General features: G+C 42.6%; 1 protein-coding gene across 12 annotated transcripts in view; it reads left to right on the plus strand.

Moving 5' to 3' along the window:
* HNRNPM (heterogeneous nuclear ribonucleoprotein M) overlaps positions 1–14,201 on the plus strand; it is an 89,107-nt gene that overhangs the window by 65,730 nt on the left and 9,176 nt on the right. For 4 of the 12 annotated variants that reach the window (XM_061150507.1, XM_061150508.1, XM_061150502.1 and 1 more), the window contains exons 2-9: positions 2,041–2,134; positions 3,210–3,401; positions 4,003–4,156; positions 5,323–5,372; positions 6,860–6,920; positions 9,113–9,214; positions 10,646–10,690; positions 11,151–11,228. In XM_061150507.1, the coding sequence (XP_061006490.1) occupies positions 2,057–2,134; positions 3,210–3,401; positions 4,003–4,156; positions 5,323–5,372; positions 6,860–6,920; positions 9,113–9,214; positions 10,646–10,690; positions 11,151–11,228 (760 nt within the window). In that variant the 5' untranslated portion in view covers positions 2,041–2,056. Of the gene's footprint in view, positions 1–1,001; positions 1,055–1,936; positions 1,956–2,040; positions 2,135–3,209; positions 3,402–4,002; positions 4,157–5,322; positions 5,373–6,859; positions 6,921–9,112; positions 9,215–10,645; positions 10,691–11,150; positions 11,229–14,201 lie in introns of those variants that run through there. The other 8 variants (XM_061150509.1, XM_061150501.1, XM_061150505.1 and 5 more) reach the window with 6 other exon arrangements.

Consider the following 14,201-nt stretch of genomic DNA (forward strand, 5'->3'; position numbering starts at 1 on the left):
AATTTCTGGGCTTTTTCGGTGTGTTTGTGCCATCTTCAAGTTCAGCAGCCATTTTGGTGGTTGTCTTGGTGGGTTCTAACATCTGGTTGTGGTGGTCATGAATTGGCAATCCAAACCTGGAGGAAAATCTGTGGGTTCTTTGGAAATGTTTGTTTTTTTCCCCTTTGTGTCAAGTAGCCTCCTAAGTGAGTCTATGTAGCTCTTGAGGTGCCAACTGAGCGCTAAGTTTGCATTTATCTGTATGCTGTAGTGAGAAGGTTGAGAGAGCAGTAAGAATAAAGCCTGGCTTAATTCATTGAAAAGAATCCAGATACTGCTCTGATTTTGTGATGGATAGTTATACATCCTGCTTGCGATAGTTGTGAAGCCTAGTGCTGTGTGCAGAAATCAGCCACAGAATTTGTGGGGCCCAGTGCAAAATGAAAGCACCGGGCCCCTTATTTTAAAATGACTGAGCATTTCAAGATAGCAGCAGAGCGTTAACTAAGTGCATGGCCCTCAGCAGAGCCCAATGCGATTGGACAGGTTGCACACCCATGTAGCCAGCCACGCCGTGTGTGCGCCTTTTGAGCATATTCATGTACACATCTTTGTAGTGAACAGTTGAGCTCAGTTCAGTGGCATTGCATTTAGTGTGCTGTTTACCTGCTTTCAGCAGTCAGTGTATGTGTAAAACTGTTCCTCCCTTCCCCCCAAAAGTGAATCTTGCAGACTTCTTTCCTGTAGATTTGGATTGCCTCTAGTCATGAACGAGCATTTCAGACAGGGAAATAGCTTGTTTGAGGTGGGAGGAAAATCAAGGACATATTGTTAACAAGTTTCACCTACTTTTACTGCACACCTGTAATGCCTAGTGTGGCGGTTTAGAGAACATGGAGTGTTTCTGGGCTTTCTTATAAGGCAGAGGCTCCATACAAGGTTGCTGATGATTGTTCTAAATTCCCATTGTTTTCTTGGCTTTTCTCCCTTGGTTTATGTGTCGTCTGGAAACTGATTTGTAGTTGGTGAGGTAACATACGTGGAGCTCTTAATGGACGCTGAAGGAAAGTCAAGGGTAAGTGTCTGAGAGAATTTCTTCTGTGGATTTACTACATGAAAAATGTAACTGTATGGTGGCGTGGAATCGAATGAAATCAGGAAGGCAGTGAGTGCTCATGTTACAGTAGCTATGTTTGGTTTGCCAAACATCCGAGTGGGGTGGGAGGGGATTTGCCAACTGGAGTCCCGCTTTTCCAAATGGCTGGCCAACGAGCTTCTTGGTATTCTGTTTGGATGCCCAATTTGGATAACTGGGGACCAAGAGCAGCATTGTCTCTTTGTTAACAGAGGAATTGGCTGTGTGTGAATTATGCATGGAATTTTAGCGGTGGTATATTAATGTAAAACGTGTGTTCTTGTCTAGAAAATGTTACTTTTGGTTGTTTGCTGAATTTGAAAGTTGTGTGAACCAAAGATTCTGAAAAGTTGCCTTTGTGCCAGTAAATTGTAAAACAAATACTAAAACGTGAACGTTTAAAATTGGCCTTGTTTAAAGAGAAAATTAACTATTTTCTGTCGTGCAATAGAATGGCTTAGAATAATCAAAAGGATGAGCTTAATTTATGGAAGGGATGGATTTAAGGAGGAGTATGACAAGGAATTGATTGAGTACCGAGGGAAGCAGATCTAAAGTTTGTGTGATTTCTTGGAGAACCTGAATTTAGGTCTGCTCATTATAACTTCAGCAGCACTAGTGCAAAAGCTGGTAATGTGAAGAGGAGACGCTAGGAGTGGAGCTGTTAATAAGGAAGGCCAGGCAAGACACTCTGTCAGCTTCCCCTTAGAAGGGTTAATTTAAAAACTGTTACAGAAATCATATTTTTAATTTATAACTGTCACTGAAATTTACTTTTTTTTTTTCTTTTTTCCCCCCTTGCTCTTCTGACTGGTCTGTGGCTTCTTCCAAAGGGATGTGCGTAAGTATTGTCTCATTACTTATTGGCAATTGAACCTTCTCAGTTGTAGGACTGGTTTCACTCATTTCCTTTTGACTCTTCATAGTGTTGTTGAATTCAAGATGGAAGAGAGCATGAAAAAAGCTGCTGAAGTTCTAAACAAGCATAGTCTGAGTGGAAGACCACTGAAAGTCAAAGAAGTAAGCTCATGAAACACTGTGGATACCGTCTGTAGTTGTCGAGTTGTCCCTGTTTGGAGATAGGAAAAGACAAACATAGTCCTTGGTGACATTTTACGGAGCAGACGTCCTGTTGTTGTTAAAGAGGAGGGTCGGTCGCAGGCTTCAGCAGTCTTTTGCATAAGAACTTTGGGATAGTGGCTGAACACGTCTTGAGCCACTGCCTGCTGCCTTCCTGACACCTGTGGTTTTTCTTAGGCCAGACTGCCTTGGTTTGGCCACTCAGACTGAGCCCATGGTTTTCTACTGTGTGTGTGTTTGTTTTTAGGGTATTCTACATGTGCAGTTTTACTCAGTCTGAATCCTCATCTTTTTTTTGTTAAATGAGTTTGAGTCCTTTTTCGTAGCTAATCCAAATCAGGCGTCTTCTGTCCCTGGACGGAAGTGGGAGGTTTTTTGTTAGTTCAATCCTTCCTTGACTTACTTTTACCTCCTACTTTTGAAGGAAGGTCAGTAAGTGCACCGAGCCCAGAGAGGAAGCGTGGTAGGACTTAAGTGCTCTCTCAGTGAAGGTGGCACACAAAGGGGCAGAATTCAAGGATAAACACCAGAAAGTCGTGAACCTTTCCACACATGACACCTGAGTCAAATGCCTGAACTCTTGAAGGATGAAGTAACCTTGGTGATTTAGAGCTGTGTTTTCAAACTTTTGGGAAATCACCGATGGGGTTTGCACAAATTATGAAACCCCATTGGATTAGTGAGAATTCAACTATACCAAGCCCATGAAGATCTTATTTCAGCCTGGAAGTTCTAACTAATCATTTCATCCACTCCTTTACCTTTTGTTTTTTTCTTAGTTCAAATTGAGAGCTAAATTTTATACCCTTCCTTTCTTCCTCATTCTTTTGGCTGGAATTGTTCCTGGCCTGGCAGTTTGATTTTAGTTCATTTGAATTTCTTGTTACAGATTTTGAGAAATGGTTTCTAAACAGCCTCTCAATCTCTGAAATTTTAGGAACATCACTTAACTGTGGGAGCATGGTTTTCATTGTCATTGGGTCAGTTAAATGTAACCCTTTTGTACTTGTTTTAGGATCCTGATGGTGAACATGCCAGGAGAGCAATGCAAAAGGTGATGGCTACGACTGGTGGGATGGGTATGGGACCAGGTGGCCCAGGAATGATTAATATCCCACCCAGTATCCTAAATAATCCTAACATCCCAAATGAGATTATCCATGCATTACAGGCTGGAAGACTTGGAAGCACAGTATTTGTAGCAAATGTAAGTAAATGGACACATTGTTTCAAAAAGTTTGACTTACTGCCTTAGATGGTCTTGTCAGTGAGTTAAAATGGTAGCTCTGACATTTGAGGTGGGAGAAAAAGCTAAAGGAGGGTTATGGGCTTTGTCCCCTAATGACCACAGTAGTCGTAAAGTCACACAGCCTTGACCCATGGTCCTGTTGGGTCATGTTTACTGAGTTTTGCTCTTATTTGTAAGAGTACGTGTGGGGTAAAGTATATGAACAGAGGTTGTATATTGATGTTCCTTTCTTGTTATGTCTGGGTGTATGGTAATAAACCTTTGTCATTTGCAAAGGGATTTTTTTTTTTTTTTTAAGAATAAAAGTGAATTGGGGAGGATGATGGTAACCTTAAATGGGGAGCAAAAGTTTTTTAGTAGTCACAAAATAAGCATTAAATTTGAAAGGAATGAGGTGACTTAAATTGTTACTTCGGAGAAAAGAGACAGTAAATAGTAGTTAAGGCTTATGGCATTATTTTTGTAACATTTTCTAATGCTTGTTTTCTACCCAAAGCATGTCACATTCATGTAGTAAAAATGTTTACAGTGAGATTTTCCTCTCTCTTCTCTTGATTAGCTGGATTATAAAGTTGGCTGGAAGAAACTGAAGGAAGTTTTTAGTATGGCTGGTGTGGTGGTCCGAGCAGACATTCTTGAGGATAAAGACGGAAAAAGTCGTGGAATAGGCACTGTTACCTTTGAACAGTCCATTGAAGCCGTGCAAGCTATATGTATCCTTTTTTTTGGAATTCAACTTAGTGAATTTAGTTTGGCTTAAATGTTGTATTAGTAATGCAGGTTTGTGTGGAGAAGTGGTAATTTTGTGTATTAGCATTTTCTGTGTTACTGGAGTATCCTCAGGTGGCACTAGGGGTAAAGAATCACCTGCCAATGCAGGAGATGCAAGAGATATGGGTATGATTCTTGGGTCAGGAAGACCCCCTGGAGGAGGCAATAGCAAGCCACTCCAGTATTCTTGCCTGGAAAATCCCATGGACAGGGGAGCCTAAAGGCCTACAGTCCTTGGTGTCGCAAAGAGTCAGACATAAGTGAACATGTATGCACACGTGACTAGAGAGAATACATTACTGTGGACATTACTACGGGAGTCCAGTACTGTGTAGATAGAAGAGATGGTTCAAAAATGGGCACATGTCAATGGGTGGTCTCCAGGTTTTTTTTTTAGAGGGTCTAATTTGAAGGGAGAGGTAAATCCTTACAGGGCCTGTCTTCTCCAGTGGATTGACATTCTGGAAGAAGCATCTCTCTGACCCTAGGCCGCTCACTCTAGAGTGACCGCAGAGAGAATACCACACATGAACACTGGTCTTAAACTCCGGTAAGATTGTCACTGAGTATATTACCCAGAAAACACGGTACTTCAAAACATGCTAGAACACCAGGCCTGTTGGACACACTGGGAAAACTGATGTCAGTGCTTTTCTCCTTTTTTTTTTTTTTTGCGGGGCGGCAGTGGGGGAAGGGGGAGTTCATGTAGCACATGGAATCTTAGTTTGCTAAGCAGGGATCGAATCTGCTTCCTTTGCATTGGAAGCATGAAGTTGAACCGTTGGACGGTGAAGGGAGTCCCTGATGTGAGTGCTTTTTAAGAGGAGCATGGTTTAGTGAGAAGTGTAAGGTTTTATGAATGAAGATCACACACCTAAGGAGTAAGCAGAGGTTTCCTTTTATCCCCCTTGAGCCTTGTTTATTGCTGCTTTTATGCTTACTGTAGGAACAAATACTCGAAAGTATAAGCAGGAATCAAAATTACTCATAAATTTACTACCTAGAGGGACTGGTGGTGGCAGCAGTTGGAGTGTTTTTCTCTTGGGTATTTCTCTCTTGCTATGCATGTTTTTAGAATTGCAAGAAATAGCCTTAATTGTAATATCAGCTATGTTTAATGGCCAGCTGCTGTTTGACAGACCAATGCACGTGAAAATGGTAAGTTAATAGGATCTTTTATTTATTTATTGGTTGTGCTGGATCTTTGTTGCTGCACTCTGACTTTCTCTAGTTGCTGGGAGTGAGGGCTACGCACTAGTTGTGGTGCACAGGCCTTCTCATTGCAGTGGCTTCTCTTACTGTGTAGCACAGGCTCTAGGGCACATGGACCAGTAGTTTGGTTCATGGGCTGAGTTGCTTTGTGGCATGTGGAATCTTCCTGGACAAGGGATTGAATCCGTGTTCCCTGCGTTGGCAGGTGGATTCTTAACTACTGGACCACCAGGGAATTCCGAGGATCTTTTTCTCTTTAGTATACTCAAATAAGGTTAGCAGAAACATGGGATTGTTAAGAGTGTACGTGCACATAGCCATTGTGCTCTATTTATGGATCAGTCTGAGTCAAAGTGTGCAGTATGTTGAGCAAATTTATGACAGAAATAACAACTTTTTGCTCATGCAGTTCTTCAGATATTTTTTCCTTTGCATGATCAGGAGTCGCTGGAGTATCCTGCTTGAGCAAGTAGTTGTTGGTTTCAGAGAATGGTTGTATACATAGGTTTCCAATTTTCAGAGTATTGAAGTATGTTTGGTTAGCATCCTATCTGTTGTAAACATAATGAAGTCTGATTCAGAAAGCCTTTAAAGTTCTTTTGGAGCATTTTAGTATAAACATTAGCCCAGCTGTGGCTGTGCCAAAGATGCCAAAGATAACAGTATTAATGATTAACGCAGGCATGACTGGAGCGTGCTGAGGGTCATCTAGTTAGGACTGAAGATCAGGAAGAAAATAGAAGAACCTACTAAGGATTTATTTCGTTCCTTTAAGCGTTCACTTTAGCTTTTTGAATAGATAATTGCTTCACGTGATCTGCCTGATAGCTCAGTTGGTAAAGAATCCACCTGCAATGCAGGAGACCCTGGTTCGATTCCTGGGTTGGGAAGATCCGCTGGAGAGGGAATAGGCTACCCACTCCAGTATTCTTAGGCTTCCCTTGTGGCTCAGCTGGTAAAGAATTTGCCTGCAATGCGGGAGACCTCGGTTTGATCCCTGGCTTGGGAAGATCCCCTGGAGAAGGGAAAGGCTACCCACTCCAGTGTTCTGGCCTAGAGAATTCCATGGACAGTTCATGGGGTCACCAAGAGTCAAACACGACTGAGCGACTTTCATATGATTCAAAAGTCAGAACACATGAAAAGTTGAGCATGAGAGTCTTTCTCTTACTTTGTGTCCAGGTCCCATTCTTCCCCCATAGTGATGTGAACGTTTATTTTTTATCTTTCCCCCTTTACACGAAGGTCGCAACTCTCCCATATTCTTTTTTTTTCCCCCCGTATTTTTTTATTTATACTTGACATGTTCTTCCATGGCATGGGTGTATCTTCATGTCTCTGATCCGTCCTTTGTTGATAGGAATTGTTTTCAGCTTTTGCTGTTGCTGGCAGTGCTGTAGGGAATACTGAGATTTCTTCACTCTCTCTTTCAGGATGAGAGGGCCTTACCAAAGGGAGATTTTTTCCCTCCTGAGCGTCCACAACAACTTCCCCGTAAGTGTCTCAATTATTATGGCTACGATTTTGAATTTGATATATTCTAACCAGAAAATTACAATTACCTTTGAACTTGGGCTGTCAGTCTGCAGTTATCTAGACTGTTCTTGAACAAAACATTCAAAAAGATTGTTTTCCTTATAAATTTTTTCGGGGTGAAAAAATGAGCAGAGAGACAATGTAGGAAGGGTTGTTAGGATTACATTGCAGTGAGGCAGGCTGCCCAGGACACAGATGGTGTAGCTGGGAAGAAACAAACTGCAAAAAAAAAAATGAAAGCCAGCTTGCGCTTGGGTTCAGAAGAGATTGGTTATTACCATATGGCCCAGCAGTCCCACTCTTAGGTGTTCACTACAAAAGAGCTGAAACCTTATACCTACACAGAAACCTGTACACAGATGTTCATGACTGTATGGTTTCAGCTGATGAATGGGTAAATAAAACATGGTAAATCTATACAGTGGACTATTAGTCAGCCATAAAAAAAGAAATGAAGTACTGGTAATGTGCTACAGTATGGATGAACTTTGATTCTGTCTATTGGAAATGTCTCAAATAGGCGAGTTCATAGACAGGTGGATTGTGATTGCCAGGTCCTGGAGAAAGGGTGAAGTTTATGGTGTGTGAAGTATAACAGTCAGAATTTTTATATAGGGTTATTTGTGACATCCAGGTGAAAGTCCATCCTGGAGCAGGGAAGGCATAGGTGGGAAGAGCGGGTAATGGTGACGTCATCCCGGGCAGGCCCACAGAAGGGCAGGGAGCCTGAGCATAGCCGGCAGTGGAGGGGAGGGGTTGTGGTAGCATGGGGGGCTGTGTATCAGCAGTACAGGCAGGACGACCTGTGGGAGGCACACTGGGGGTTGGGAGAGGGCAAGACCAGCAGGTTTCTGTGAGAGAGGACTTTTCCTCACTTGAGGCTGTGGGGTGGAGGTGTTCGGAGGGCCAGCCAGGGCCACTTCCTGTCTGGAGCAGTGGCTCATGCCTAATGCTTCAGAGGTTGAATTGAATGGGAGCCTAGACTAGCATACTAATTCTTGTTTGCAGTTTAGGATTATAGAAGCATAGTAGAGACAGATTTTTGAGGGGAAGTCCATGGTTTCACGAATATAAGATGGGTTATCTGTTCAAAGTTAGCATTATTTCGAGATGGACCCGTGTCCTTGTCATCATCTGCGGTCTCCTGCGGTGATTACCAGGAACAGGGTGCTGGCTCTTGTTGACTTTGTGCCTGGAGGAGGGGGTAAGGGCTGCTTGGCAGCCAGACTGGCACCCTGGGCTCCAGGGAGCCCATTATCTGTGGCTTTTGGTTTCCCCAGAAAATCTTCGGGTTGACTTCAGTGCTTTGGGGAGTAAGTAACCTTGGTGAGCTGTTGCTGCTGTTTATGTGCAGTTTCAGAACAGGGATGTTAATCAGATTAAAATTGGAGAACTGGTGTCAGGTGTTTTTTTTTTTAAGTGAACTTTGTTCCTATTAAAAAAAATCTCACCTGGTCTTAGCCTCCAAGCCATGATCACCCAGAGCATTGCAGGTATCTTACACTCTGAGGCCTTGTTGGCTGCTTTGAGGTCAGCCTGTATTCTGTGGGTAGGGTACGATCCTTGGCTTAGGAAGCTTTCTGGGTAGTAGATGGGTTCCTTGGATACACTAGCTTCATTACTCAAACCACCTGCAGCAGAGTCAGAAAATAGCCTAAGGTCAGTGTGTTAATTGGCTGGTTTTAACATTGTTTTTCCGGAGAAAAGTCCTTTGGGTCACCAGGTTGAGAGATGAGGGTTGGGCATATTTGTGCTGTTTGCTGTCTGAGATCTCCAGTTGCCTTTTCTGATTAAACATTTCTCATTTTACTATTCAGGGAAACAAGTAGGTGCTCACAGCTTGCCACTATGTGGGTTGTTCACAGTTCTTCGATGTAGTTTTCTCATGAACTGATTTTTAGTTGTGCTCATTTTATATAGATCACACATTCTAGTCCCTGATGTTTTATGAGAGCTTATGCCTTTAAAGGGAGAGCTCCCAAATACGCCAATGTTGCATCATGGATTAGGCTCTGGATTTGGTGGTACAGGTGGGTGGTGGGGCGAGTGTAACAGCTACTACGCAGTAAACAAAGGCTCTTTTTAATTTTGAGGGTCAGGGCTTCCTAAGGAAGTAGAATCAATACTCTGACTTTCTCATTTCCTTTCAGATGGACTTGGTGGTATTGGCATGGGGTTAGGACCAGGAGGGCAGCCTATTGATGCCAACCATTTGAATAAAGGCATTGGAATGGGCAACCTGGGACCTGCAGGTAAGAAGTACAGTGTGCCTCTTGACTGGGGATTTCTGGGAAAGTTAAAGTTATTAAGTTAATTTTGGGGATAATTGGACATTGATTAAATAGTTCAAGTGGAATGAGGCTCATATTGGGATAAAATTAATTCCTTCCTTATTTGATTCATTTTAACTGGGCTTCCCTGGTGACTCAGACAGTAAAGAATCCACCTGCAATGCAGGAGACATGGATTCAATCCCTGGGTCGGGAAGATCCCTGGAGAAGGAAATGGCAACCCACTCCAGTATTCTTGCCTAAAGAATTCTATGGACAGAGGAGCCTGGAGGGTCACAAGGAGTCAGACATGACTGAGCGACTAGCGTTTTGATTAAGGCAGTATTTTGGATTTTTACCAAGTGAATACTTCTTTCTAAAGCTATTGTGCTTTGCGTTTTATCCTCAGAAGTCCTTCTGAGCTGAGATACTCAGTTGAGCCTTTAGAAAAGAGGAGGCAAGCCAGAGAGATGGTCTTGCTCAAGGTCACACTATCAGTTAGTGACAGAAATTCCTGATCTTGGGACCACCTCACTGCCACCGTGTATCTCCCAGACGCCTGTGGGCTGTCACCTGGTGTTTACAGGGCTTCTCGAGGCAGGGCCATTGGCAGATGCAGAAAGACATGGAGGGCCTCGTCGCATGATTGCATAGCTCTCCTAGGCCTGTCTAAGAAGAAAAGCAGTAGCTAACGAATAAAAGCTTTGACATGTAGAATGAACTTTGAACTTCACTTTTCGGTGTTTTCATGCAATGAGGCATTCATATATCATTTAAATATACTGCATTTTTATGGCCTCAGACTTATGTCTTGCTTGCAGTTGTTTGAATTGCAAGATGGATGCCCTCAACCCTACTACTGTCAGTTCTGCTTTTCCTTTGTCTCCCTCCAAGATTAAGCTCTGGGGCGGACGAAAGTGTTTCAGGTGGCTCTACCGATCTGAACACCACCACATCCCCTGACCTGACACCTCAGAGGAAAGTCTGGGGTTGAGGAGAGGGAAGCCTCAGTGTTTTTAGGAACTGCTCTTTATTTAGAGAATTTTACCTTTAAAGGAGATTTTTAAATCTACTTCTGTTCCCTGAAGTAAGCTTCTAAAAAGTGCCTTAGTCTCTTCCTAATACTTAACATTTCATGTCTAATTTGGTCATTTAATGAAACTGTGAACATTATCAAATTTTGAGTCACATGATGATTATTTAGTTAAAGGCATAAGTTGCTTTTTTGGAATGTACTAGTTATAATTAGTTGAAATGGAAGAGCCCCCACCCCTTTTTTTTTTCCCCCTTGACAATTAAAATATATTTGGAGTCAGGGATATTTTTTGCTGTTTGAAATTTCTTGTGCTTTTTTAAGTTCAAACATTACGGCTTTGACATAATTTTAGTTTGCATTGACTTTTTCTTTTTAAGGAATGGGAATGGAAGGCATAGGATTTGGAATAAATAAAATGGGAGGTAAGACAACTCAAATGAAGTATGAATGTAACTACTTTTAGGTATGGTCCCCCCTCTTTTCTTCCCTTTTCCTTTTCTCTTAAGCCCTGCATGAAATTTTCACTTCAGTTTCCAAACAGTTTAAGTCTAGAGATTACTTTTACCCATTGATCCTTCTATTGGACGACTTGGCTTTTGGTTCTGGCTTTCTCACTAACTAGCTCTGTGACCTTGGGCAAGTCACTCCATCTCTCTGGGTCTCTCTTTGCTTGTCTGTTCATTGACTGGATTGGATCAGATCAGCCTTTTGAAGATAGTGATTTTTAAGTAAGGGCTTTAGCCTTTTTTCTCCAAAAGCCCTTAGGACTTGGTAAGTTTCTGGCAGCACATGCCCTAGGTGAAACTTGTGAAAACGTTTTCGTTTCCTGTTCACTTTGAGTCTTGTTGGGCTGCTGCTAAAATGTAAATATGTCTCTTTCAGGCATGGAAGGACCCTTTGGTGGTGGTATGGAAAACATGGGTCGATTTGGATCTGGGATGAACATGGGCAGAATAAATGGTAAGAGCTGTGTACCTACCTACCCTTTGCTGGCTGTTGGTTCTAGGTGACCTTTAGGCAGCAGACCGATTTTTAATAAGTGATTTCACCCTCCCACTTTTGTACTGAATCTGATAACTTTGAATTGTCTTAAATAGTTGGTTTTCCAGAAGCTAGATTTAATGGTAGGCAAGTGTTCATTCTCTTAGTTACTAAACTCTTGAGGTCTTCTGTTTCAGATCTTCCCAGTAATTGTCCAATAAAACTTTAAAAACTTTAAAGCATTCCTGTGGCCTCCAGCACTTGTCTCCTCTGGAGTGCTGCACTGGGTGAGGCGTGATCATCTGCTCTGATGTCTGCAAATTGGGAGTGGATGCAGCATTTGTTTAAATCATGTGAAATTTGGTGTACTACTGTTTAAATCATATAGGCCTCCCATCTTAATAACTGAGACATAGTTATGTCAAGTATATTGATAACACTGTTATTTCATTTAGTCCTTGCAAGAACCATATGATGTGTAGGTACTATTATCCCCATTTCATTGGAAATTGAGGCCCAGAGTGACTTGCCTAAGGTCACATGGCTAGTAATGATGGAATGTGGACCCAGGCTGTCTGACTCCAGAGCTTGGCTCTTAATCTGAGATCCTGCCTTTTAGAATTGTCTCCAACATAGACACCACTCCCTCCCACCCTCCCCCTCCCCCAAATAGGGCTAATAGAGGGCCATGAAGATCTTGCTGCTTTTGAGAGTCTGTCTTTCTGAACTCCTCTGTGATCCACACCTTTGGGAATGCTGCTCTTTTACAAACTTTTGTGGAATGAGAAGTTATTAAGAATTTGGGGCTGGAGGTTTTTTTGTTGGTGGGTTTTTTTTGTTTTTTTAACTTTTAAAACTGAACTATAGTTGATTTACAGTGTTTTGTTAACTTCTGCTATAACTCAGTATACATTTAAGGATTTGGGTTTAAATGTTTCTTTGCTGGTCTGTGTAACATACCATGTGAAGACTATATAGAGGAAGAGAGAACCTCACTAGGATAGATAGTAACTATCATACTGGAAAGACAGATTCCTATTGAATAAGCTGCCCTTCTTCTTCATGGAGTACCTTGTTTTAGATGAAAAGATATAGGAAGAATAATAAGAAATGAAGGAACAGAGGTTTGTGTTTCCAGTGTACTTTTAGGTTGTCTTTAGCTCATGTGTGCATGGGATTTTTAATAAAAAGTAAGACTTGGACAAGTCTGGCTTGATAAGTATTTGCTCAGAGCAGATGAACCATTAAAAAGGAGATTTGGGTTGTTGCTCTGAGGAGTGGAGTGATAAGATTTAGAAGTTGATGGAAACAAGGGTCGGCCTATGCTGAGCCATGGGGACAAAGTCTTGGGTAACCTGGCCGATGGAATTCAGCAGTTACGCTTGTGAGCCTGGTGATTCAAGGTTCCAAGTGCTGAGTGTCTTGAAGAGCCATAGTGGAGGATGTGTTGTTGCTTTTGTGTTCTTGGATGTTCTCAGATCCAGATACTCAGAGTCCTCCTCCTCCATCCTCTGCAGCAGGGAGTTGGAGGCTTTGTGCATTGGAGCTGTTTTGAGATTCGGGTTGAATTGGCTTCAGAGTCCTTGGGCACTGGGTCCAAGGAAGGTTTCAGTCACTGGAGAAGTTGATAAAGATGTGTCAGATTTAATTTAATGTTTAGTTGATGATCATGATGCCGTCCCATTATAGTCATGGGTGCTGACAACATTATACTGTTAGAGATCAGATTTTCAGGGCCAGTCAACAAACCAGTGAAGGTCAAATCTTAGGATACATACAAAAATTTTTAAATGGGAAGGTCATCACACACCAAGCAATGCTTGGTTTGATGCAGTGTTTGACAGTGAAAGTTCTTGCTCTGGCTCTTTGCCCCCATTTCTGTGTTGGGGGGCGTACATGGGAGTGTGTAGTGCTCCCTGTGCTCTGCAGTCTGCTGGCGGTCGGGAGGATAAGTTCTGAGGCCTTTGCCAACCCGTTAATGCCTGCATATGACTTCTTTGTTGGGGGATGTTGCCTTCTTCACGGGCTTATGATAAGGATTAAAGGTGCACGGCAGAGCTCCCATCCGTTACCACTCTGGGATTTCTCTTCTGCCTACCATACACAGGCTTGCCTGAGTTAGATGTATTTCCAGCAGATAGCGAGCCACCAACCTGTAACGCTTAGTGGGGTGGATTCAAATTGTGACTGAAGTCCACTGCTGTTACCTGCTGCATCTTATTAATTAATGATGCTGGCCTGCTTCCATGTTTGTAAATTCGTAATGCATTCATTTGCTTCATTGAAAGTACAGGGGCTCCAGCTGCATTTTTTGTAATTGTGCAATAAAAAGCATCCATTCTGTAGCACCTGTACACCTGACGTTTCTCAGGAGGAAATTAATAACCAGATTTTCCAAGGACCTTTCAATATGGAAAGGAGACAGTGTGATGACACTCTGTCTTGCTTTAGAGGAATATACAAGGGAAGAAGTAGCCAGTGACAGGAATCCTGAAAGGGTTTCTCAAACAGGTGACAGCTGTGGCGGGGCTTTTTCCGCACAGGAGCTGAGACCTTTGTTTCTAGAAGACGTTGTGAAAAAATACCAAGTATTCCTGCAGTCAGTGTAGAAGAATGAAGTTCCCAAACCCCATTATATAGATGAAACTGCTCCAGTTATTGGAAGAGCAGTTGTGTTGTCTGTCCACAGGCATCTTTCTGTTCTGGTGGTTGTGCTGGTGACTGGACCGTGGACTTCTGTGTTGGATTTAGGTTCCAGCCTTTGCCTCCCTCCTTATGGAGCATGTGACATCAGTTGAGTTTCTCAGTCATTGAGCCTCAGTTTGGGACCAGTAGTGGTGGAGGTTGATGCAGGTGTGCAGGCTGATTGTGAGGAGTCCATGAAATCATAGCACATGTAAAGGCCCTGGGCCAGGCAGGCACGGAGGGGTGCCCCAGAGCTGGTAGCTGCTG

This window comes from Dama dama, chromosome 9, assembly GCF_033118175.1.
Source record: "Dama dama isolate Ldn47 chromosome 9, ASM3311817v1, whole genome shotgun sequence".
In the NCBI taxonomy this organism is placed as follows: Eukaryota; Metazoa; Chordata; class Mammalia; order Artiodactyla; family Cervidae; genus Dama; species Dama dama.